Consider the following 25,323-nt stretch of genomic DNA (forward strand, 5'->3'; position numbering starts at 1 on the left):
TAAATAAAATGCAATATTTAATTATTTAGTAATTTCCCATTAATTTTTTATTTCTAAATATATTCTTAAGATTTTAATACTTTTTGTTAATTTTTATTGTAAAAAATAGTTCGATGAGGCTCACCACCAATTTGGACCCATTTTTATTGGACTAGCCCCTTCTTTCAAGCACGTAGAACACCATAATTGCTAGATAGAATGGCGGCCAACTGCCGACCTGTATAGGGTCGTATGGAAATGTGACGCTGCCATGATGGCACAGTTCCAAAATCCTCCCCTGGAGCCTAAAGTTTTTAAGTACGTCTCACCTTGGTACTGCCGCCATATCTTCTTCCGCCCTTCCATTAGCACACTGTAGCAACATTTCGATTTTACAATCGTGGCCCTATTTACATATTTCTGAATAATGCCACAACAAATTATGAACCTGGGGCTTTAAATGTGGCGTCAATGAGTCTATTAGTGGCCGCAAGAAGCCCATGTTACGTTTGCATATAGAGGTAGTTAAAAACCGAGTTGTCAAAGACTACAGCTATCGAAGAAAATGATATAGTATCTTTGTTATAAGAAGGTCAAGATACCCCTGGCTGTCTAATTTCAAATGAGACAATTTGGGATATGTCACGAAGTTCAAGAATTTTTATTTTGGATATTGAACTTGTTCCATAGTATGCTCACAACCACCCAATTTGAAATCCGACAGACAAGAATGATTTTGACATTCTTATACGAAATGTAAATTGTTTCTTTGCTTACTTTTCCATAAAAAAAAATAAAGATGAGAGAATGCATAAAGTTTATAGATCTACACTAGAGTTCACCTAATCAATCTTTTCATTAGACGCAAATTCAATTCCCCTTCTCCAAGTCTATTTTGTTAAAAACGTGTTGCCGCCTCATTGTCAACCTATTCTACCACGGTTTCTGCGTGGATAATTTTTATCTTTGGGAGGTTAACATATATCATAGGACATGATAGACTTTTATGAGATGTAACTGTTGCTCATTTCTTATATAAATTATCTGTCTTGAGTCTTGTATTTTTTCATAACAGAATAAAGGAAACAGTGCTCATCGCGGACGTAGGCCATTGTCGAACCACATAAATCTCGTCTCTGTGCATGTGATTTTCTATTTTTCTAACTTGGTATCAGGGCAGGTTTCACTGTATTGATTGCCGAAAAGTTTCTTTTTGGCGAGCTCCTATCAACCTCCTCGCTGGAAAATTTTTCTTTTCGACTCCTTATGTCTCTCTCTCTCTCTCTCGATCGCCAGGTGGGTTTCGTGAATTTCTCGACGAAATTTCGACTGATGAGACCTTGATATCTCTGGATCGGAGATATTTAGGGCCTTTTCTTTTTCTCTCATGCTCCCAACATTGGAAATGACTGTGATTGGCGATCGGTGACTGAAAAACATTGCTGATGTCATCGCAAGGCTTCCCCCCTTAGAGGCCTTTTAAAGAGAGAACCTGCTGAATTGCAAGACACTTGTTCCATGAAGTCCTTCGTATCTCCTAAAAATTCCATAGAATAAGAAGAAAAGACAGCAACGGTCTTCACGAGTGAGCTGCGAGATGTTCCCCTTCGTGCTCTTCCAAAGGCTTGTCCAATATTGATCACACGAAGCCATCACCGGCCTTCATGCCAAAAAATATCACCGGTAAATATTATAGAGAGAGAGAGAGGAGTATTAGAAGTCATCAAGCAGCTCTGCAACTTTTTTTAAGTCAATCAAGCAGAGGAGACGAGGGCTGACTTGCTCTCTCTAGCCTTTCGGGAAGCCTGTGATAGCCTCTCTGTGACGTCCGTCATTATCAAGTAAGTTTTTTTTTACTCTTTTACAAAAGGTGAAGAGGTGATCCTTAAGACCAAATTATTTCAAGGAGGCTGGATCTTCCATCAACTGTCAGCTTCCTTCCTTTTGGGATTGGTCTTCTTGTTTTTGGTTCAGTAATTTTTTTTTGGTTAAGCTATTTACAGCTTGAAAGATATTGTGAATATGATCAAGATTCCTGAGCCTAAAACTATTATCAATGAAAAAGAGTCCAATACTAGTTATAAATTAACTAGTATCCCTTTGGACGGACTCAATTATTTAAGTTGGTCAAAAGCTGTCTCGCTCTGTTTGAGCGGGCGATCCAAGTTAGGACACATCAATGGCAAGAAAATAGCTCTTGCTATTGATGTCCCCCTCTATGAAGATTGGCAATCCAATGACCATAAGGTCATGTCATGGATTTTAAATTCCATGGAACCAAAGGTGGCCGAGATCTTTACTTCAGCAGATACTGCCGAAGAATTGTGGGATTTGGTAAAAGAAATGTATGGGAAAGAAAACAATATTTCTCGTGTTTATGAGCTAAAGCAAGAAATTTCTAAAATCAAACAAGGAGATAAAACTATTATTGGATATCTTGCACTATTCAAAACATTATAGGATGAATTAATTTCTTATTCACCCATAACAATTGATCTGAAGACCATTCAAAAGCACGCTGAACAAGACAAAAAAATGTTATTCCTTTCCAGCTTGAAACCTGAGTATGAGAATCTTAGAAGTTAGATTTTGATGACTACTGAACTCCTAACATTTACAAATGATTGATCTACTATTCATCGGGAAGAAACCCGAAAAAAGGTTACGAATGTTGAAACAAAGTTTGATTATGAAATAAGTAAAAAATCAGTCTTCGTCGCTGTTAAGGAGAATACTGAAAAGAAAAAGGATAATGTGTTTGAAAAAAGAGGATATGGTGGAGCTAAGGGATCGTGGAAGAGGTCGTGGTAATAGACCTCCTGTACGTTGTGATCACTGTAAAGAAATTGATCATCTGGCTCATAGATATTGGGAAAAGTACCCTCACCTAAGACCCAATAGAAATATAATGGAGGAACCTTCATCTGCTTAGACTATTGATACTCAGATTTCAATAGATAAATTGGCTCAATTCTTCCAACAGTTTTCAAAAAATGGTTCTTCTTCCACACAAGATCTTCCTCGTGAGTCAGGTAACTGTTACACTATCCAAACTCCTTTTCCCTCTAATAATGACAGTTGGATTATTGATTCAACGGCTACAGATCATAAGACTGGAAATAAGAACTCTTTGACAGCATATCAAGATGTGTTTGATAAAGTCCTTGTATCAATTACAAATGGTTCACTCATTCCCGTTAAGGGAATAGGTAGAACTAAGTTTTTTTCAAAACATGCCAATGCCATGCCCTCATTCCCTTCAAGCCTTCTTTCCATTAGTAAACTAACTCATAGCTTGAACTGTAATGTTACTTTTTCTCCTTCTACTGTTTCTTTTCAGGATCGGGTCATGGGGAAGATGATTAGTGAAGGGAAATTGTCTCGAGGACTTTATTACATTGATAAGAAGAATAAGCCTTTGGTTGCCAATAGTGGAGACTTGAGCAAGATTTGGCACTCCAGACTTGGTCATCCTGCCAATACATCTTTATTTTATTTAAAACCTGAATTATCCATTGACTCTTATAATTGTGATGTGTGTCATTTTTCAAAGCAGCCAAGACTTCCCTTTCAATCTTCAAGGAATAAGGCTGAAAAACTCTTAGACTAGATTCATTCTGATCTGCGGCGGCCTGCTCCAGTTGAGTCCTATAATGGACAGAGGTATTTTCTGACTTTCATTGATGATTTCTCTAGGATGACCTGGATATAATTGCTTAAATTCAAGGGTGAAGTCTTTGGAAAATTTAAGAAATTTTCCAATTTAGTTAAAACCCAATACAATACCAAGATCAAAATTCTACGTTCAGATAATGGATCCGAATATACAAATAAATTCTTTTCTGAATATCTCATGGATCAAGGTATTATACATCAGACATCTTGTGTCTCTACTCCCCAACAGAATGGGGTGTCTTAAAGGAAAAATAGACACTTGCTTGAAGTTGCTCGATCCATTATTTTCAAAAAAAATGTCCCTAAAATTTTTTGGTCTAAAGCTATCCTTACTGCCTGTTATTTGATTAATAGACTACCAAGTATGGTCCTTGACAATAAGTCTCCTATTGAAATTATGAAGGGAAGGAAAGTGATTTATCTCATTTACGTATATTTGGATGTGTTGGTTTTGTTCCCAATAATTCTCAAGGAAGAGATAAATTGGACCCTCGGGCTATTAAATGTATTTTCATGGGGTACTTCTCAACAAAAAAGGGATATAAATGCTATGATTTCAAAAATAAGAAATTTTATATTTCTTGAGATGTAACATTCAATGAAAATGATTCTTTTTTCCAAAATTCAAGCCATCTGGAAAAAGGGAATCAAGGGGAGTATTCTGGAATGTTTCCTATAATAAATGGTGGAAACACAAATCATCCAAAAGGATTAAGAAGAAATAAACAATAATGTTGAAAGGAAACTTAATAAAAATAATGTTGAAAGGAAACTTGTTGAAGAACATGTAGAATCAGGCGAAGAAGCACAAGAAGAACCCGTGGCCCAGTCTCCTGATACTATTCACTCTCCTGGTTTTCCACCCTTACACAGGATTGATCGTGTTTCTCGTCCTCCCTCACATCTGAAAGACTTTTTTACTTATCATGTTGGTTATTATCCGTTCAAAACTATTTATCTTCTTACAATGTCCTAATTATATTATGCTTTTCTTTTATACATTTCTGAAAAAATTGAGCCCACATCTTTTCATGATGCCCATTCCCAACCTGTGTGGAGAAAAGCCATGAAAGAAGTACTTGCTTTGGACAAAAATCACATATGGGATATAGTCCAATTGCCTGTTGGAAAAAAACTTGTTGGATGTAAGTGGGTCTACAAGATCAAGTATAATAGTGCTGGATCAATTGAACGATACAAAGTTAGGTTGGTTGCCAAAGGGTTCACCCAAACCTATGGGATTGACTATAAAGAGATTTTTGCTCCTGTTGCCAAAATGGGAACCATTCGAATCCTTATATCTATTGTCGTTAACCATGGTTGGAAGCTTTATCAAATGGATCTTAAAATTGCCTTCCAGATGGGGATCTAGAAGAAGATATCTACATGAATCTTCTTCCAGGACATCCCATGGAAGAAAAGCCTGAAATTGTATGCAAATTAAAAAGGACTTTATATGAATTGAAACAATCTCCCCGGACTTGGTATGCTAAGTTGAGTGATGTTTTCTTTAAAGTAGGATTTACGAGAAGCTCCGTTGGCTCCTCCATGTTTGTAAACAGAAACTTGAAGAGAGTTATTATTTTGCTGATTTATGTTGATGACATTGTTATCACGGGAAGTGAGGAAGAAGGGATTTCGAACTTAAAGGCTTAATTTTACAAAAAAATTGATATTAAAGATCTAGGAAAATTGAAGTATTTCCTAGGGATTGAAGTTGGCTATTCCAAAAAGGGAATATTTTTGTTTCAACGAAAATATGTCTCGGACTTATTAGGAGCAAAACCAATTGAAATTCCCCTCGAGATAAATATTAAGATTAACTCCTTTGATGGAGAATCCCTTGAGGATATTGAAAGATATCAAAGATTAGTAGGCAGATTAATATATCTGACAATAACACATCCCGATATATGTCATGTTGTAGGAGTTGTCGGCCACTATATGCATGCTCCTAGAACAAATCACCTTGAAGTTGTTGAAAGAATTCTAACATATTTAAAGGGTTCTCCTGGAAGAGGAATTTGAATGAAAAATAATTCACATGTCAATATTATGGGCTTTACTGATGCAGATTGGGTAGGAAATCATGATGATAAAAGGTCTACAATAAGCTACTGTATGATGGTATGAGGCAATCTTGTTACTTAGAAAAGTAAAAATCAGTATGTGGTTGCCAAATCAAGTGCGAAATCTGAACATTGAGCTATGGCATCTGAAACTAGTGAAATTGTCTGGATAAAGTTTCTTTTTCAAGACATGGGATTTCAAACACATTGAAGTCGATTGTCCTGTTTTTGTGCTGCTAATCCTGTTTTCATGAGAGAACCAAACACATTGAAGTCTATTGTCATTTTGTATGCGAAAAGGTTCTAGATAAACTAATCAGCACCCCTTATATTTGAAGTGAAGACCACCTTGCTGACATATTCACAAAGGGAGTCTCAAAGTCAATGTTCCAGCAAATTCTTTCCAATTTGGGCTCTATTGATATCTTCGCACCAACTTGAGGGGGAGTGTTGAAAAAGTGTTGCCACCTCATTACCAACCTATTCTACCACGAGATATGATTGACTTTTATGGGATGTAACTGTTGCTCCCTTCTTATATAAATTATTTGTCTTAAGTCTTGTATTTTTTCATGACAGAATAAAGGATACAATGCTCACCGTGGACGTAGGCCATTGCCGAACCACATCAATCTTGTCTCTGTGCATGTGGTTTTCTATTTTTTAACAAATTTTGGGCAACACTTACATATTCATAAAAGAAGCCTTGAGCAATGGCTAGCTCCATAAAAGGCCCTCATATTTTTAAATATTAATCATTCATCTTTTAAATTAAATCTCCAACAATACTCATTGGTTTTCTACATGCAAAAAAGACACAACTAGCCTAGGATAAATAAAAATACAACTTTTTTTGGGTAGATAAAATAAAAAGAAACCAAACACTACGAAAACACTATCCCAATTTCAAGATCGTTAAAGAAAAAAAGAAAATAAAAGAACAAGCTACATCATTCTCTCGGCCTTAGGAGTAGCTCGACCTTGAGCCGCCTAATGTGTTGAAGTGGCTCATGAAGATAGTCTTATGATCAGACTATTCCCAAGGAGCCTTACTGATCAAGCTATGGAATGGTACTTCACTCTCCCTAGGTATTCAATTCAATCCTTTGCCCCCCTTGTCGAAAAGTCTTTAGAACGCTTCTCAGCTAAAAAGTTGAATCAAACAGTATCCCCGTAGTCACCTTATAGGTGTACCTTGGGAAACTCATCTTCTTCATTGACTCCAATCTTTGAGTCCTCCACTTTGGGTATTCAGTAGCATGGCATCATGCTTCATTATAAGATAACAAATAACCTTGGAGGATCCCACTCCATCTCATTCCTTGATTTTTCATTAAATTTTGTGTGGTGAGAAACCCCCTTTTGAACAAGGAATCGCTAATTGATGGCGTTATGTTATTAGGATCCACTTGTGAAGAAATTTGAAAAGTATCAAATAAGTTCCATGCTGGTGCAGAAAGACATCATCCCAACCTTTTGTCGTAGATCTTTCGTTCGAGCCCATTAATATAATAACAACCTTTTGTCCTTCAGTCTCTTAGATGTTGTTTTAAGCCGTAGGTCTATAAAACTCCCCTAGTTAGTCATCAATTTTCTTCTCATTTTGAAACAGTTTTAGAGGACATGAACGAATAATTGCTCATGACCAACAAAAAAACAAATTTCCCTTCTACTTCTTTTTCAACTTTTTCCAATCAGAAAATTTTATCTTTCCAGTGTAAAGTTATGATTGTTGAACTTGATTTCACTAGGCCACGACATACCCACATAACTTGGTTGTAGCAATTTTAATTTTACACTCCAACAATTTAATCCACTCAATGAGATTTCCTACTAAAAATTAATAAATAAAACCCTCAATGTGGAGCCTATTATGAAACTTGAGGAGATTAACATTAATATCGTGATCTCGTGGACACCTCAAAAGTCCAAATATATTTTAAATTATAAAAAATAAAAAACCATAGTGCAGAAAAACCATACTTTAGAATGCAATCACAATGCCAAAAAATGGATTCACTAGAAAACCAATATTCTAAATGGGGTCACAACGTCGAGGATCATGACCATCATAATCATCATAGCCTTTTGCCAATCAATTGGGATCGGCTACTGTAATCGTGATCCGTCATTTTTCTCTATTAATGGCCATACCCTCAGTGAGGCCTTAAGTCCCCATTTCCCGGACTACATCCAACCACATCCTTTTGGGCATACCCCTTGCCCTTTTAAATCTTTCCACTTGAACTAACTCACACCTTTAAACAAGTGCTTACTTGGTCAGCGCCACACATGGTCAGCCCAACTAAGTCTACTATCTCATCTTATCGCTTATCGATGCCACACCTAAATTCTCCTGAATGAATTCATTTCGAATTCTTGCCCTTCTTGTTTTGCCACTCATCCATCTCAACATCCTCATCTCCGCTACACTCATTCTATGGGTGTATTATTTTTTGTTCAGGCCCCATAGAGTAAAGTTGGTCTCACAACTGTCCTATAAACTGTACCCTTGAGCTGCATTGATATGCGGCGATCACATAAAATTTCAGTTGCACATCTCCACTTCGCCCACCCAACTCTAATTATGTGTGCAACATCTTTTCAATCTCTCTATTTTCCTAGACTATCGACCTAAGATATCGAAAGTGTAGTCTTTTTTGTACTTCCTGGCTGTCAATCTTAACTACTTCCTCGTTTCTACTCCTATTATTACTAGACTTGTATTCCATATACTCTATCTTAGTCCGGTTAATTTTAAAATCTTTGGATTCTAGAGCATCCCTCCAAAGTTCTAACTTTGTGTTGACACGTTTTCAGGTCTCATCTATCAAAACTATGCCATCTGTGAACGACCTGCACCACGATAACTCATCTTATAGTTGCCTAGTTAAGTCGTCCATAACTAAGAGAGAGGTACGAGCTCAATGCTGACCCTTGATGTAAAACTATTGTCACTGAAAACTTACTAGTTAGCGCTCTATCGTACATAGCTCTCACCAAGTCGATGTAGTATCTGGAGACTCTTTTCTTTTCCAACACTCACCAAATAAAATCTCGAGGTACTCTATTATAAGATTTCTCTAAATTAATAAAGACTATGTGGAGGTCTTTTCCCTTTGCCCTAAATTGTCAATCAGTTGCCTAGGTAGGAAAATAACCTCAGTTGTTGACCTTCTTGACATAAAACAAAATTGGTTTTCAGATACACTCTTTTCATGCATTAGTCATTGCTCAATCACTCTCTCCCAGAGCTTCATAATATGGCTTATAAGCTTGATCCCTCGATAGTTCTTACAATTCCGTATGTCTCTTTTGTTCTTGTAAATAGGTGCCACAATACTTTTCCTCCATTCATCTGACATTTTTTTTTGTTCTCAACATTGTTGAACAGCTTCGTTAGCCAATCAATGCCAATCTCTCCCATGCACTTCCAAACCTCTATCAAGATACTATCTAGTACTAAAGCCTTTCCTATCTTCATCCTTTTCAAAGCTTCTTTCACTTCCACCATCCTAATCCTACAAATATATCTATGACCTCCGCCCTCATTTGTACCACCAATTCCTTCTACTGTTATGTTCTCATTGTCTTCATCATTTAATAATTTTTGAAAATAATCTCTCCACCTTTCGTTGACCTCGTCATCTTTCACCAAGACACTTTGATCATCACTCTTAATGCATTTAATATGGTTAAGATCCCAACATCGAGGATAAACCCCTTAAATGAGATCAAGACTTACATTACAGCTTTGCGACTTTAACTGCTGCACGTGATCAGTCTAAATGAGTTCATATAATCTCCCAAGATACTAAGATCTTGGTTGTTGCTAAGCTCAGCTCAAGTCCAGCAAGAGCCTTAAGTGTATCCTGTGGAATTGTTCTTGTGGGGGTTTGTGGCCTTTAAATCCCACGAGAGCATGTAAATATGATAAATATAGCAAATTTTGCATCTTAGTGGAGTGTACCCAGGACTAAGCAGTCTATGGCCCGAGTTATGTCTAAAATCCTTTCCCTTAGACATAGGCACTATTGTTGAGGGTTTTTTGAAGTTCATCCCGAAGAGATGCTCAAGGATGGTTTGTAGGCCAAAGAGCTTTGTGGTCTCCTATGTGTGGTTGTAGGCATTTGAGGGCAAGGATCAAATTCCTCAACATACTTTCGCATGATATGTGCATATGACAACTGCATTCTATGAAGCAATCCTACAGAGGGATATGTGTACATGTGTATAGTGAGAGTACTCCCATACACTGATACTCACATGTTACTTACTCTTAAGGGGGAATTAGTAATCCACATACTGGAATCATAGTTATAATATTTATTGACCAGCTTTGGTGGGCCAATCATGAGTCCCTATACATGACTATGCGTCCATCAATCATTTTTCTTGCCCCACTGATACCAATCCACTTCTAGATGTATTTCTAAGTTTGTTTTAATTTCTTTTTTGAACATTAGAAATACTGTTTTTCACCATTAATTATGATTATGCGACTTTTTCAAGACAGTTTTCAAATTTTATTTTCTATTGTGGAAAACCTAGAAGGGCAAAATTGATATTTTATTATTTAATAAGTGCATGATTTTTTTTTGGGATCCAAGTGGGTGGCCATGGGTCCAACGCCCACACGTAGGTAGGCAACACAAGGTTGAAAGTGGGGGCCACAAGACCACACGTCCCACACACACAAAAGTGGGACGCCCCTAATTAAATTTAAAATCTTATTTGTTTGAAGAGTCCTAATTGTATTAAGAGTCCGTCCTAATCGGAAAAGGATTCCTACTTGGATTAGGACTTCTAGTTAGACTAAAACTCGTAATTGAAATATTATTGATTTAATGAGTCTTAATTATATTAGGGGTCCTTTATGGATTAGGATTACTACATAGATAAAGATGAAAGTGGACCACATGAACTATCACAGTTTATGTAGTTTGAAATTTTTCTTTCTCCAAACCAGCTAGGACACTTACATAAGTCCAAAGATTAAAATACAAACTCAAATAAACAAATAAAAACACAAAAATTTGATTCTCACTTGTTGCCACTTTAACAACTATTTAGTGCATAACAAAATTACATAACGATTAACTTGGGAACATGAAACATAAACCGCAGTAAAGTAAAAGAATATGCCAAAAGATTAACTCAATTGAACTTGACACACCTCACTCCGGGTCCCCTCCACCGATGGCACACGAAATTAAGGTCTTTCTTAGATCTCATAACTATGCGAAGTGTTGACTAGAGAAAACTTTAGTATGACAGCAATGGAACAAACTAGGGCCCTGACTCTTGATCTAGTGAATATGCGGCGTGCCCCTCTAAGGCTCAGAGAATGGTTGGGGCGTGCCCCTTTTTTCTTTTTCTAATTTTTTTTTTTTAAGCATGGGAGAGATAAAGATGAGGAAAGAGAGATGAGAGAGTGTGGCGTGTCACCTTGAAGAGAGAGAGGGACGTCTTGTGATGTGTAGAGAAAAGAAATCCTCACAGAGATCTTTTATAGACTTATGGTTAGGGTTAGGGTTTCAAGGGTTTAACAATCATTATGGAGATTTGATCACGACCATTGATCAAAGACGACATGTGCGATGATAGATCTTAGCCTTAAAATCCATAAATCAGCTATCATGATCTTATGGAAAGTGCTAGAACCTTATCCCTAATCTTCCTTAACCTAATCCCATTAAATATGTAATGTAGAGAAAACATAATATACTTGCCTTTTATTTTCATTAAATCTCTACACATGCTTCTTTTGGAAAGCTAATTAGCCTTATTATAAAACCTTCCAATTTTGTTTCAATCAATTGAGTGGCTTCTTACACAAGCCAACACAATTGAATAGAGAATGAAGGAGGAGCATGGGGCACTTATGGGCCCCACGCAGCACTTATGGGGCCCACACAATCCCCAAAATGCTACATAGGTGGGCTTATGAGGTATAATGGGCCCCCATAAGTTTTGATAATTTTAGAAGTAATAAAATTAATTTTTAGAAAACAATAAGTATTTTTATTTTCTCTCTGAATAATTAACGTCTTGAAAATGCAGTTTAAGCCTATTGAAAATCTTTTTTAAGAAAATAAATATCCATAAACTTCTAAAAATTTATTTTAATAACATAAAAATCATTTGTAATCAAATTAATTATTTCTAAATTAATTTGATGCGAATCGGATCCAACTTCGTTAAGAAAATGTGAAAATATTGAGACACTCCAGCTCTACTAGAGACCATGTCCCATACTCACTTTCTCAAATGGCTATAGCCCATCTAAGTTTACTTTCCCTCTAAGTCTACTTTCCCCCATCTTATCGCCTACTAAAGCCACACCTAAATTCCCTGGAATTTATTCTTTCGAATTTTATTCTTTCTTATCTTGCCACTCATCCATCTCAACATCCTCATTTTAGCCACACTCATCCTATAGGTATGTTGTTTTTTGACTGCCCAGCCATCCATCCTATAAAGCATGGCTGGTCTTATAGCTATCCTAGATAACTTTACTTTCAGTTTCATTGGTATGCAGTGATCATTGAAAGTTCAGATGCACATCTCCGCATCGCCCACAAGCACTAATTTTATGTACAATATTTTCCTCAATCTCTCCATTCTCCTGAATTATGGATCCAAGATATCAAAAAAAATCTCTTATAAGTATTTCTTGGGCATCAATCTTAACTATTTCTTCATTTCTACTCCTATTATTGCTTAACTTGCATTCCATATATTCTACCTTAGCCCAACTAATTTAAAACCTTTAGATTTTAGAGCATCCCCCCAAAGTTCTAACTTTGTGTTGATATTGACTCTAGTCTTATCAATCAAAACTATGTCATCAGCAAATAACATATATTACGGTACCTCATCTTGCAAGCGCTTATCAACATCCATGTCTGAAAGAATTTAATGGAGGTGATTTGGTGGTCGTGAACATTTTGTGAGAGCTCCTTCCAAGTGCCGCATATCATAATCACCACCACCACCGCCATCATCCGAGCCTTATCGCAACTATTTGAGGTCAACTACACAAATATTGTTCATCTGTTCTGCTTTATCAAGGGCCATAACTTCAGTCAAGCCATAAGTCACCATATCTCTTCTCATTACCCTTATCCATGTCCTTTTAGGCCTTCCCTTTGGTCCTTTAAGAGCCCTTCAACTTGAACCAAATCACTTCCCCTAACTGATGTTGTTCTAGTTTAACACTGCACATGGCTAGACCACTTAAGTCTATTTTCCCTTATCTATCACCTATTCGAGCCAGCCATAAGTTTTGTTAAATTGAATTATTCTTAATTCAGTCCTTTCTTATCTTGCCACTCATCTATCCAATATCTTTATCTAAACTATACTCATTCAATGGATATGTTGTTTCTTGATCGCCTAACATTCTGTCCCATAAAGCACCCCTAATTTTACGGCTGTCCAATAAAACTTTCCTTTAGTTTCATTAGCATGGGTCGATCACATAAGACTCTAGAATACATATCCACTTCGCCCATCTGGATATAATTTTATGCACTTCTTCCACAATCCCTCAATTCTCATTGATTATAAACCAAAGATATCAAAACTAATCTCTTTTAAGTACTTCACCGTCAGTCTTAACTAATTTCTCATTTCTACTCTTATTAGTAGTAAACATGCATTCTATATATCATACTGTAGTTTGGCAAGTTTTAAAAAGCATCGGACTCCAGAGCTTTCCTCAAAGTTCTAGCTCTACGTTAATGGGTCACACCAATCAAAGCTACTGCGTTTGCAAATAACAGACATCATGGTACCTCATGCTATAGATGCCTAATAAACTTGTCCATAAGTAAAGCAAAAGTTGACCCCTGATGCAGCCTACTGTCATTGAAAACTCACTTGTCTCAACTATTTGTCCTCACACTAGTTAGCGCTCCCTCAAACATATCGCTTACTATTTCAATATATCCACTAGAGACTCCTTTTTTTTTTTACGCTCACCAAATTAACTCTGTAGGTACGATAGGGCTAAAGTGTGAGAGCACAGCAACTTAGTGAGAGAAACACACACAAAGAGAGAATGAATAGAGAGAAAATGAATGGGAGGAGCCAAGCTCTACCAAAAACTACAAGCAAACTGCTGTATTTTTTCAAGAAAGTTAGATAAGAATTTAATAAGTTAGATAAGAATTTAATAGGTTCTCCACTGACATTGTTGGTTACCCTATTATCAATAATCTTTGTTTGATTATTTGGTTATGTAAAAGATAGTCTCCGCTGAGGGCAACAACTTTATCTACATTTCTCAAGTTTTCTCCCCTTTTGTTTATGGCAATAGTAACAATCCACTGTGATCTGATATTGGAGATAACAAATTTGATACCTCAGACAATTATTTCCAGCATTGGTATTTTTATTGAAAATTATTAGTTGTAGGGAGAAGATCACAACCCTAGTCAAGTAGGGAACGCCTGACTCACGCCCTCTGTAGCCACGAGCACATCTGTGGCCTCCTCTTCCTCCATTGTCAGATAGAGTCGGCGGGGACTAATACATCATCATAGCCGCAAGTTTTTTACATAAAGAAGGCTTTGTGCTGAAATAGCAAGGGGCAAAATTCAAAGAAAAATGGAAATGCAGGCTTGCTCCTAACAGAAGTAGCAAACATCTTGTATTCATTTCTCAAACCATGGAGTACACAGTATACTTCCATCTTCGTCACCCATTGGTAAATGAATCATGGAAAGCGGATCCCAAGGCCCATTGATTTAGTTAAAATATTTCATGATTGTCATTTTCTCATGCTTGCATGTGCTAGTTTGAAGCCTCAAATGCATCACATGTGCCTCAAACTCAAGCGAAAAGGAGTCATGAATCGCCTCCATAAATCAGTAATGATTCATCTAATGAGTTCCTGGTCATTAGCAACCCATTCTTCATAAGTGGGGTGTGGAAACTACGTCGTCCGTCTTTCCATTACCATCAATCTTTTCTTCTGTGATGAGTTTGGAAGGAGGTTTAGAAGATCCATCTATGTAACCCGAAGTCTACGCAGAATGCGTTTAAAAGGAATTCTTGGAAGTCTTTAGAATTTCATTTTAGTTCCACTAGAAAGCATAATTACAGTGAAGTGCAAGTTAAGATATTTCAATGGATAGATGGGCATATCTATAAAAAAACAATCATATGAAAAGAACAAAACAGAAAGAAAATAATTAGTTGCTGTAATCTACACAAAAAAGCAAGAATAACAAATTAAAACAGAAAGTAAAAATAAACATTCACACTAGAATCTACAAACCAAAGATTAGCCATATACCCAAACAAAGCTTGAAATTCTTTATTTTTCTTGAGTTATATATGTATATCAAACAAAATTGTCAATTAGAAGTACCCTTAATGAATACAACCCAACAATGTTGGAACTAAGTTCCCTTTTGGTTCATTTTGCAACAATGGTGACAATCAACCGTGAGTATGATGCAATTACAACTTCAATCAAAAGTTCCATCACTCACATATGTAAGTGTCATTACCATCCTAGTGATGAATACCATCACATGTAAAATCGTTAAATGCTTGATCGCCTATTTAAAAAACATATGATCATTCTAATATACAATTTACACTATTTCATTTTTCAAATCATATGTTAATTGTTTCAAGTGTTTAATTCTCTGGAAACAAAATACTAACAGTTCAAAGATGGCATAAGAACCCAACATAATGGTGGTATGACCAGCATAAAAAGTACAATTCTAAAGAACTGTGTTACATTAAAAAACATATGATCATTTTTCAGTTTTTTCAGTATTTAATTTTTCAAATCATATGTTTATTCTCTTAAGTGTTTTATTCTCTGGAAACCAAATACTAACAGTTCTAAAATGTACAATTCTAAAGAAATATGTTACACCATCCTTTGAGTTGTGTATTTGAAATACTGAATATGGAAGTCCATTGCTGTTACAGACGAAATATTTGTATCACATGACTGCTACAACCAAGCTCACAAATTTGGGGATCAGCTGTCATCAGGAATAAGGGATTGTTCCCTTATTCCATCCATCAAAGAACATGGGGAAAAGATGATATTTACAAGCAAAACCCTTTGATCAATGCTAGGAGCTAACACAAAATCATCAACTGATCCTAGGAAATTAAATTCTGGTACAAGTCCTTATATTTCTTACATTGCAAAGGAAAAAAAAATAAAAACTTCGAATGCGGCCTTAATCTGTATCATTTTTTGTCATATGCTACTAGAAAAACTAGTCACTGGTAATGATCCAACCGCTAAAACTTCTTGTCCATATTGAAGGACAGCTACCATTGGTTCCACCCATGGGGCTTCCCTTGCAACTGATTTACCATCCATTCATCCACTTCGCATCAATTTGTACACAAACTTCTCTAAAGCAGCAATACGGACATGCTACAAAACCTATTTTCCTTAACCCCTCTTCCAACTGGATGCAAATGCCAGACCAAGCAATCCAACAAGTGTGTACGTCTTCCTCAGGCCTTCAAAAGCATAGAGGGAAGTAAATCAAATGGATTATGCTTGACAAGTTTTTTACGTGTTGCAAGTCACTACTCAGCCCCCTTAATATCAAGAAAAAAAGTAACTCTCTCCTCAGCCCCCTTCAATGGAAATCAATATGTGAAAATTGATTGGTATCAGCTACGACATCCTGCACGTTTTGCATCAACAAATGAAAATCTCTCGAATCTTTGACAAGTTAATCATATCACAATTCGCACGTGTATCGGCTACAGTGCAAACTAATGGCACTACATCCTAATCCTCAGTAGGTCTCTTTCTTTCCAATGTAATCATATCTAGCACCACCGCACCAGCAATATGAACAACTTGTGTTCTCTACCATCAGGATATTTGTTTACTTTATTGCTTTCGTGGATTAGGTTTCCATGTAATTGCAAGAAAAGAGAAAAATGTTTCACTAGTTGGTTGTAATCTTCATTATCTCGTTTAATCACCGAGAAAAACCTCAAATTTAGGCGATAGATGCTCCAAATAGGTACGGCCACAGATGAGTCTGAATAGTCTCACTCAAAAGGACGTTAAGGACATTAGCAAGAGTCCTTCTGGTTAACTGTTCATTGAATACACATGACGGAGATAAAGGTAGGGAAAAAAAGAGGAAAGAGAAAGAAGAAATTTAAGAACTATTAAGGTCTGAAACTCAGTATAATTCCTTTCTATGTTCTATAATGATCGAAACCTGGTGGTTCTAGGGCACAAAGGCCAATATAAGATATCCAAATCGACTGCCCAAGGCAGGAATAGCAGCACATTGAAGAGAAAATGAAATCAAACTTTGGGAAGCCAAGTGATTCATGAGTGGGCAAGGAGAAAGTAATACCTACCAGTTTTTCCCCGGGTCGAAAACCAGGAAAATGAAATCCCGTGTACAAATGGTTCCAAATTTTCCATGATAATTTGCTAATGTAAGTGTGCTTGGCTCCATTTAATTTATCTGGCAAGAAACCAGTTGAAGTTTATGAATTTGCTGTAAATTTCGAAGGGCTGTGCATAGTCGAAAGGCCGAGGGCTTCTCTAAACCTAAGTCATCTGATTCAATGGAACCTTGAAACCCTAATAGGAGATGAAATCTGAAGAAAATGAATCTTGAAACCCTAATAGGAGATGAAATCTGAAGAAAATGAATCCATGAAACTAAAAAAGGAGATGAGATCCATGCGTGAAAGGTTCTTTCTCCTCATGAATTTGAAGGGTTCTCATTGATTTTGACTTTCCTAAAATTAAGGTTTGCTAATGAAGAAGTTCGAACGAACCGAAGCGGAAAATGTGGCAACATTTAACGCGTCTGTTAGAAAATCTTCAGTGTTCAGATTTGCCGCCATAGGAAAGGGACAAATGTCAACCGAAAAATAGAAAATCCTAAATTCATTCAAACTATAATTATTATATTATGAGGTTCGACTCTGGGTATGGGAAAACCACCAAAAAAAAGATACTATTATGACACAACCCCTACAGAAATGACATCTTCTCGAGACCCACGAATCAGCAACCCATTCATTCACTGTGACAGAACTGCTCTTTCAGTTTGGGAAGAGAGAGAGAGAAGAGAGAGGGAGGAAGGGACGCCTACTTGGAGCTGGAGAACTCATGGAGCTTGCCTCTGGGCGAGAAGACGATGAGCGCAACCTCTGCGTCGCAAAGGACCGAGAGCTCGAAGGCCTTCTTGAGGAGGCCGTTGCGCCGCTTGGAGAAGGTGACCTGCCTGCTGGTCGCGTTCTCAATACGCTTCATCTGAGTCTTTCCCCTCACCATCTCTCCAGACTGGTAAACAAAGCCTTCACCAACATAAAACGATGAAATTGAAAACTGAGATGCACACATAAAAGCGGAGACATATCCACAATCCAACACAAACAAAAACAGAAAGAATCACATCAACATAAAGATGCTAAAGGTGCTATTTGTGCCACATTTTAGGACCTCCAATCCAAATTCCATACCTTTTTCTTTTCAGAAACAAAACCCTCGCACTTATAAAATCAACGAGTTGCAGCACAAGGAGAAAAAAGGGAAACTTCTAAAATTAAAAGAGTTGCAGAAAAAGCCCTCAGCTCAAGGAAAAGAAAAACGAGGAGTAGAGATAACCTACCCCAAAATTGAAAGAAGAAAAAAAAACACGGCGTCATCCCGTTTTTGGAAAAGCTGACACTTCCCTGGGGCCCACCTCGTCTGTCTCAGGCCCGGAATGGCATAGCCCGGAGATAAAAAAAATCCGATATCAGATGGCCGTACGCCTGGTTAGAAAGACGTCAACGTCATCGTACATGTCCGTACATATGAGACATTATTTTAGGCCAAATGCCAGGGGACGCGTGTCGGCGTGTGCACACCCATTGGCGGTGTGGACCAATGAAACTCTTTCCTTCACGTGCCTCCTCTACGGGCCTGGCGCCCCACCCCCCCCCCCATTATCCCCCAAATAATTATTATTCCATTTGCTTTTTTTAGGGTTTGGAGGTCCCTCACTTTCTTTTGGTAGTTATTCGTTTTAATTTTTAAAGAAAAGACTTTCCCTCTTTATCCACGCCCAGTTCCTTTTTTACCATTTGTATTTGTGCAGAGAGATTGGTTCGCGGTTCTGATTGGCTGCCCTTTTTCTATTTAGGTAGGGAATTCAGGTTTGGTGCCACATGCTTTAGTGGAAAATCCAGTTCCATTTACTGCAAAGTGATTGGGACTTAGCGAAAAGAGAGCAGAATAATTCACTCTTTCTTTTTTTTCATTTATTTAGAAACGAGGGAATCCCCGCTATTTGTGGGATGGTCATTTATTGACAAATGCGGTCTGCATTTGTGGCAAAAGAGTTAAAATGGATATTTATTTGACGACGTCATTCTCTCTCCATCTGATTCCGTCACATTCAAACCTAATTACTTTTCCAAATAAAATAAACTTTTCGCTTTTCTCTCTCTCATCACTGTCTATTATCCTCTTATTCCGTCTTATCTAACCTCCATTAAAACAACAACACTCTCTCTCATTTTTAACTTGCTTTCAGGCCTTGGGACAACAGTGTATATTGCCTTCGAGAGCAGCTCCCTGTGACTTTGAAAATTGATTTAACGCGTAAAATACATTTGAAGCAGCTTTCCTAAAAAAATTACTTAGTGTCATGAAGGGTCGGATGGTGTCCTGGTTAGCCCCATATGGACCTTAACTGACGAGGTCCTACCTACGGCCTGCTTGGCTCTAGGTCAATTGAACTTAGAACTCCAAGTAGGCGCTAATGTAAACTGTGCCGGAAAAAGAAGTTGTGGCGCTGGAAAGCCTTGGGAAAAAGTTTTATGAGTGCCAGGCCTTGGGAAAAAGTTTTGAGTGCCAGGCTCTAAACGATCAAATTAGGATTCACCTCAAAAATTTCATTAGAAGAGGTTATTTTAATGCTTAAATATCCTCAAATCGATCATCCCGACCTCAAGATGCTTGGACATGTAGAAAAATTTTTATTTCAAGTTTTGAAAATAGTGCTTCTTGTAATGTATTTTTCGACCGTCAATTTTCAAAGTTTTCAAGTTTTTGTAGATCTGCTCAAGCAGCACTATTTTTTAAGCTTTAAATTTTATAATTAGAGTTGAAACTATATTTTAAGGTTATCACAAAGATTTCCAATATTGAAACTACATTTCTCAAGACTATTTGAAAGTGCGCTTTACTTTTATTGTTTAGAGCCCCGGCCTTATACAAACCACACCCAAAATCTACTCACCTCCCATTATGATTTTTTTTTTTTTTTTGAGAGAAAGTTCAAATATATTATTAATCTAGAACAAGATTACAAAATCCAAAATAACGGCTTTAGAGGGTAGAACCTCATTTGACCAGAAAATCAGCTAACACATTAGCCTCCCAATGCACATCAACAAAAGAGACAAAAAGAGGAGGCGAGATCCAAAATCAGAAATAACAAAGATTTCAACTCCCAATGAAGTTTTTGATCCCCTTTACGCCATTTCACAACATTGAGGAAATCCCCTTCAATAATGTAAAAAGTCCCATTATGAAATTTTAAATGCCTAAAATGGAGTATGGCCTACAAGCACTATTTTCATGACTTGAAATTTTATTTTGTTTGTTCGCATATCCTTATTTCTCGATGTGGAGGAAGTAAATTTGAGGGTCTTCTAACATTAGAACAACCTTGGTTTTTTAGGCACACCTTATTTCAATAGTATAAGGTGAACACCATACGTAAACTATATCCTATGTGTGTGTGTTTTGGTCGACTCAACCTCAACCCTAACCTAACTCAACCCAACAATGTTAGGGGTGGACCTAGAGTGGAACCTAACCTCACCCAGCAATGCCATGGATGGACCCAAATCTTGGTTGCGTTGACGGTTCAATCCGACTTCATTGACACCCTAATGGCCCCTAGAAATTGTTTGGGATCGTACTTTCTCAATATTTACAGCTTTCTTTCTTGGGCAACAAACAAGAAAATATAATAATTGCAAGTTAAAATTTGGGGTGGATGCTAGTATTAAACTTGAGTAGTTGGCGGTTGACATTAGCAATACATTCCATTTTTACTAAAAAAATCACCCAAAAATGTAAAAAATAAATTATTCCTACCATTGAACTACCTAAAAAAACAAAATATCTCCACATTTTAGGGCCCGTTTGGATCCCTGGATTTTTCAATCTTAGGAAAAGTCAATCCTGGAACTGAGATTTCCTGGTTATGTCAATTCCCTGTTTGGATCACATCCGGTAGAAATAAAAAAAAGGCAAATTTCTTGTTTGGATTATCTTGAATATCTGTTTTTTTGAAATGCAAATTCTCTCTCTCTCTCTCTCTCTCTCTCTCTCTCTCTCTATCTCTCTCTCTCTCTTTCTCTCTCTCTCTAAAATTTTTCTCTTAATTTTAATACACTCTCTTTCAAAAACTTGAAATTTGAAAAAGTTTCTTCCTCTAAAAATTTTGAGCTAGTTTTTTTCTCTAAAAATTTTATATACTTTCTCTCTCTAAAATTTGATATAGTTTCTCACTCTAAATTTTGTGATACCTTTTCTCTCAAAAACTTAAAATTTGAGATGATTTTCTCTCTATAAAAATTTTCAGATGGTTTTTCTCTCAACAATTTCAGATGGTTTCTCTTTCTAAATAATTTCAAGTAGTTATTTGAGATGATTTCTCTCTATAAAAATTTTGAGATGGTTTTTCTCTCTAAACAATTTCAGATGGTTTCTCTTTCTGAATAACTTCAAGTAGTTTCTCTCTCTCTAAAATATGATATACTTTCTTTCTTTATCTAAAACTTAAAATTTGAGATAGTTTTTTTCTAAAAATTTTAAGATAGTTTCTCTCTCTAAAAAATTTTAGGTACTTTCTCATTTTAAAATTTGATATAGTTACTCTTTCTAAAATTTTAAGATACTTTCTCTCTCAAAACTCAAATTTTGAGATAGTTTCTCTCTCTTAAATTTTCAGATAGTTTCTCTCTCTGTAATTTTAATATACTTTCTCTTTCTAAAACTTAAAATTTGATATAGTTTTTCGATCTAAATTTTTTCAAATAGTTTCTCTCTCTAAAATTTTTTTATACTTTCTCTATCTAAAATTTGGTATAGTTTATCTCTCTAAATTTTTAAGATATTTTCTTTCTCTAAAACATAAAATTTGAGAGAGTTTATCTCTCTAAAATTGTCAAGTAGTTTCTCTCTTTAAATTTTAGTATACTTTCTCTGTCCAAAACTTAAAATTTGAGGTAGCTTTTCCATCTAATTTTTAAAATGGTTTCTCTCTCTAAATATTTCAAGTACTTTCTCTATCTAAAATTTGATATAGCTTCTCTCTCTAAAGTTTTAAGATATTTTCTCTCTCTAAAACTTAAAATTTGCTGATAGTTTCTCTCTCTAAAAATTTTCTAATAGTTTTTCTATCTAAAATTTGATATAGTTTCTAATCTCTAAAATTTTAGTATGCTCTCTCTCTCTCATTGTTTTAAGATATTTCTCTCTAAAAAATTTTAAATAGTTCCTGTCTCAAAAAATTAATGTAGTTTCTCTCTAAAATTTTAATATACTTTCTCTCTATAAAATTTAATATTTGAGTTAGTGTGTCTCTCTAACAATTTGAGATATTTTCTCACACTAAAATAATTTGTATATTTTCTCTCTCTAAAAAAATTCATATACTTTCTGTTTCTAAAATTTGATATAGTTTCCTTCTCTAAAATTTTAATATGTTTTTTTTCTTTAAAATTTGATATAGTTTCTCTCTTTAAAATGTTAATATTTTTTTTGTTCTTCAATAGCAAAGTGGATCATTTACATGAAATGTCAATTCCACCTATTTTGGCAGAATTGAGATTTCCTCAAGAATCCCAAGAAAATCTCAATTGCAATGAAAAGGTCAAAATTCTAAACGAACCCAACACGATTGGCCCAGCTTTTCCAAAAAAAAATTGGCCCTTGAAAATCTGAATCCAATGAGCGAAGCCTCAAGGGTATAGCTTTAGAATTTCCATTATTGTCAAGATTTCAAAGCATATCCCCTCCATCCTTTTCTCCTTCTTATCCTTTCAGCTGTCAACCACTCCTCCGAAGGCGAGGTGTCAATGGCATCCACGGCAACAAAAAATTCTCACTTTGCTCTGGGGAAAATATTTGATTGTTTTTATCTGCCGGTCTCTATTAATATTTGTTATTGAATCAGACACAAGATGTAATATTTCAGTGACCAGTTCCATAATTAAAGTAGAACTGTACCATGTTTTTTTCTTTTTATTTTAAAATTGTATAGAACTGTACTACTTTTTTTTTTGAAAAATTATTTCACAGGTTAGACCTCATGACTATATATGTGATTCAAAAAGTGTAAAGCATCTATCTTAAAGATGGATGTAAGTACGTGTTCCATCTAAAAACAATAGAAACTAATGGTCCAGATATTTTCTTACTAGACTTCTTATTTCTCGTTCTTTAAATTTACTTATTTTTTAATATTCATGATCTCTATGTTACAGATTATATGCCCTTAAAAATTAAGTCCAAAAATCCATCTCAAAAATAGATTTATTAATAGGCCCGCATTTCTACATATGAGGGTTTGGCCGCATAGAAATCGGGCCTTTTTTTTTTCTTTTTCTTTTTCAATTGTATAGAACTGTATCAATTTTTTTTTTGTTTATTTTTTAATTGTATTGAACTGGATCATTTTCTTTTGAACTGTATCATTTTCTTTTCTTTTTTATTCTTTTTGAATTGTATAGAACTGTCCCAAGTGTTCTTTCATTTACGGTGGAGATCTGTGGTCCTGTACGTCTGGTATTAAGATAGAACACAAAACTCTATCATTTGGAATTTTTATTTGCTTTTACACTTTTTCTTGTAATGTACATAGGTCAGGACCGAGTGAAACAGTCAGGTGTAAAAAAGGTCGGGTTCGCTTTGGTTCTCGTCTTGTGTTTACTTTCTTCCTTTGGGAAAAATTTTTAGGAAAAGTTTACATGAGGTTGACCTAATATAGATTTCAGGTATACCTCTTTTCTTATTTTATTTTTATTCTTTTTTACATATTGTTACTTAATTTATTAATACGGAGAAATTACAACTATTCAGGTGCACTTCTAAATGCTTTTTAAAATGGTTGCTTTCGCAAAGCAACATAATTGATCATCTCGACATTGAGAAGTATAGATATGGAGAAAAAAAAATCTTTCAAGTCTTAAAAATAGTAGATCTTGTAACACATTATGTGGAAGGTCCATTTTCTAGATATTCATGTGTTTATAGATATGCTCAATTTGGACCATTTTTCGAGATCTTGCACTATCTTAAGAATTTTAGAAACAAAAATCGTATCTCGTGGCAAACCATAATGGTGCACCTTACTTTGATTGGTTAATATTGCAACCTCAGGCAAATCGCACCCAATTTTATAGTTTGCACGGCATGCCTTTTTTTTTTTTTTCCACTCTATTTACATCATTCTTGGTTGTTGTGAGTATATCATCTGGCTATGATAATCCAAAATAAAACAGATCTAACAATTATCTCTTAAATATTCATGATTATGTGCTTTATTATTTTTTTAATTTCTATTGTTGAAGAAACTAAGTCGCTGCAGTAGTGTTTCTAGAGCCACCACTGTGCAGTCAAACAACATAAGTACTAAGTCATTGCAGTAGTGTTTCTAGAGCCACCACTGTGCAACCAATCCAGAAAGTGTGTGGTCCGGTTTGATCAGTCAGCACCATATTGCTTTGATGTAAGCCAGCAAAAACTTTTACTGAGGTTATAGGGTTTAGTTGACCGAGCTGGTTTGTTTAATTCAGCGGTTCGACCAGCGCTCGTTCCTATTTAGATGACAGTCACCACAATCCTTGGCCTGACTTTCTTGTGTGAGCTTTGTCTTCTTTTTTCTCTGCAATTCTGTACTATAATAAGAAACTAGTTAAAGTAATTGTGTCTCACTCACCATAAGCTTTCCAACAAAATTTTAACAAATTTTAAGCGGCCACGGTCGGCCGGTACGCTAATAACTGAGATGGGGGAAAATTTTGATATGAAAATATTTGGAGAATCATTGGTCACTCCATGCTCAATTACTGGAGAAAGTAGATTTGGAATTCAAAGAATGAACCAAATGAAACTTCCCTAAGCATCAGGTATTTGAAATCGATTTTTCTGAGGAATTTTACCCATGGTGAATGAAAAAATGTGATTATCAGAAAATCCTTCTAAGTACGAGTTCTTGGGTGTCTGGACTATACAATCTTTATCAAATACTAAACATACAGCCCTCCAAATTTTGAGAAATTTTTTTTAGGGATAAATCAAGAACTTAAAGACTTACTCGACAAAGGTTAGAAAGGAAAAAAAAATTTGGAGAATGACTTCCCTGTTTTGTGTGATCCCTAATATGCGGAATACATACCCATTACTTGGGAGAATGAGCTATGTGTATAACAATGTAACTTCCATGAAAGTTCATATCACCTGAATGTGCAGGAAAAATAAATATTCTTCACGTCCTCTAAAATATTTTCAATACTTTAACTGTGAGATAGAAGACCATAATTTAAAAGGTGCAGTTGGCAT

General features: G+C 35.8%; 1 protein-coding gene across 4 annotated transcripts in view; it reads right to left on the reverse strand.

The window, feature by feature from the left end:
• The window catches only part of LOC18424466 (MADS-box protein SOC1), a 65,428-nt gene extending 46,743 nt beyond the window's left edge, over positions 1–18,685 (reverse strand). The window contains exons 1-2 of one of the 4 annotated variants that reach the window (XM_088848205.1): positions 18,368–18,685; positions 17,849–18,053 (exon numbers count right to left, since the gene is read on the reverse strand). In XM_088848205.1, the coding sequence (XP_088704331.1) occupies positions 17,849–18,053; positions 18,368–18,404 (242 nt within the window). In that variant the 5' untranslated portion in view covers positions 18,405–18,685. Of the gene's footprint in view, positions 1–17,848; positions 18,054–18,218 lie in introns of all 4 variants that reach the window. The other 3 variants (XM_088848203.1, XM_006829053.4, XM_011630708.3) reach the window with 3 other exon arrangements.
• Positions 18,686–25,323: the final 6,638 nt, after the last annotated feature.

This window comes from Amborella trichopoda, chromosome 9 (assembly GCF_054954075.1).
Source record: "Amborella trichopoda isolate Santa Cruz 75 chromosome 9, AtrichopodaSantaCruz75HAP2 v2.0, whole genome shotgun sequence".
Classification (NCBI taxonomy): domain Eukaryota; kingdom Viridiplantae; phylum Streptophyta; class Magnoliopsida; order Amborellales; family Amborellaceae; genus Amborella; species Amborella trichopoda.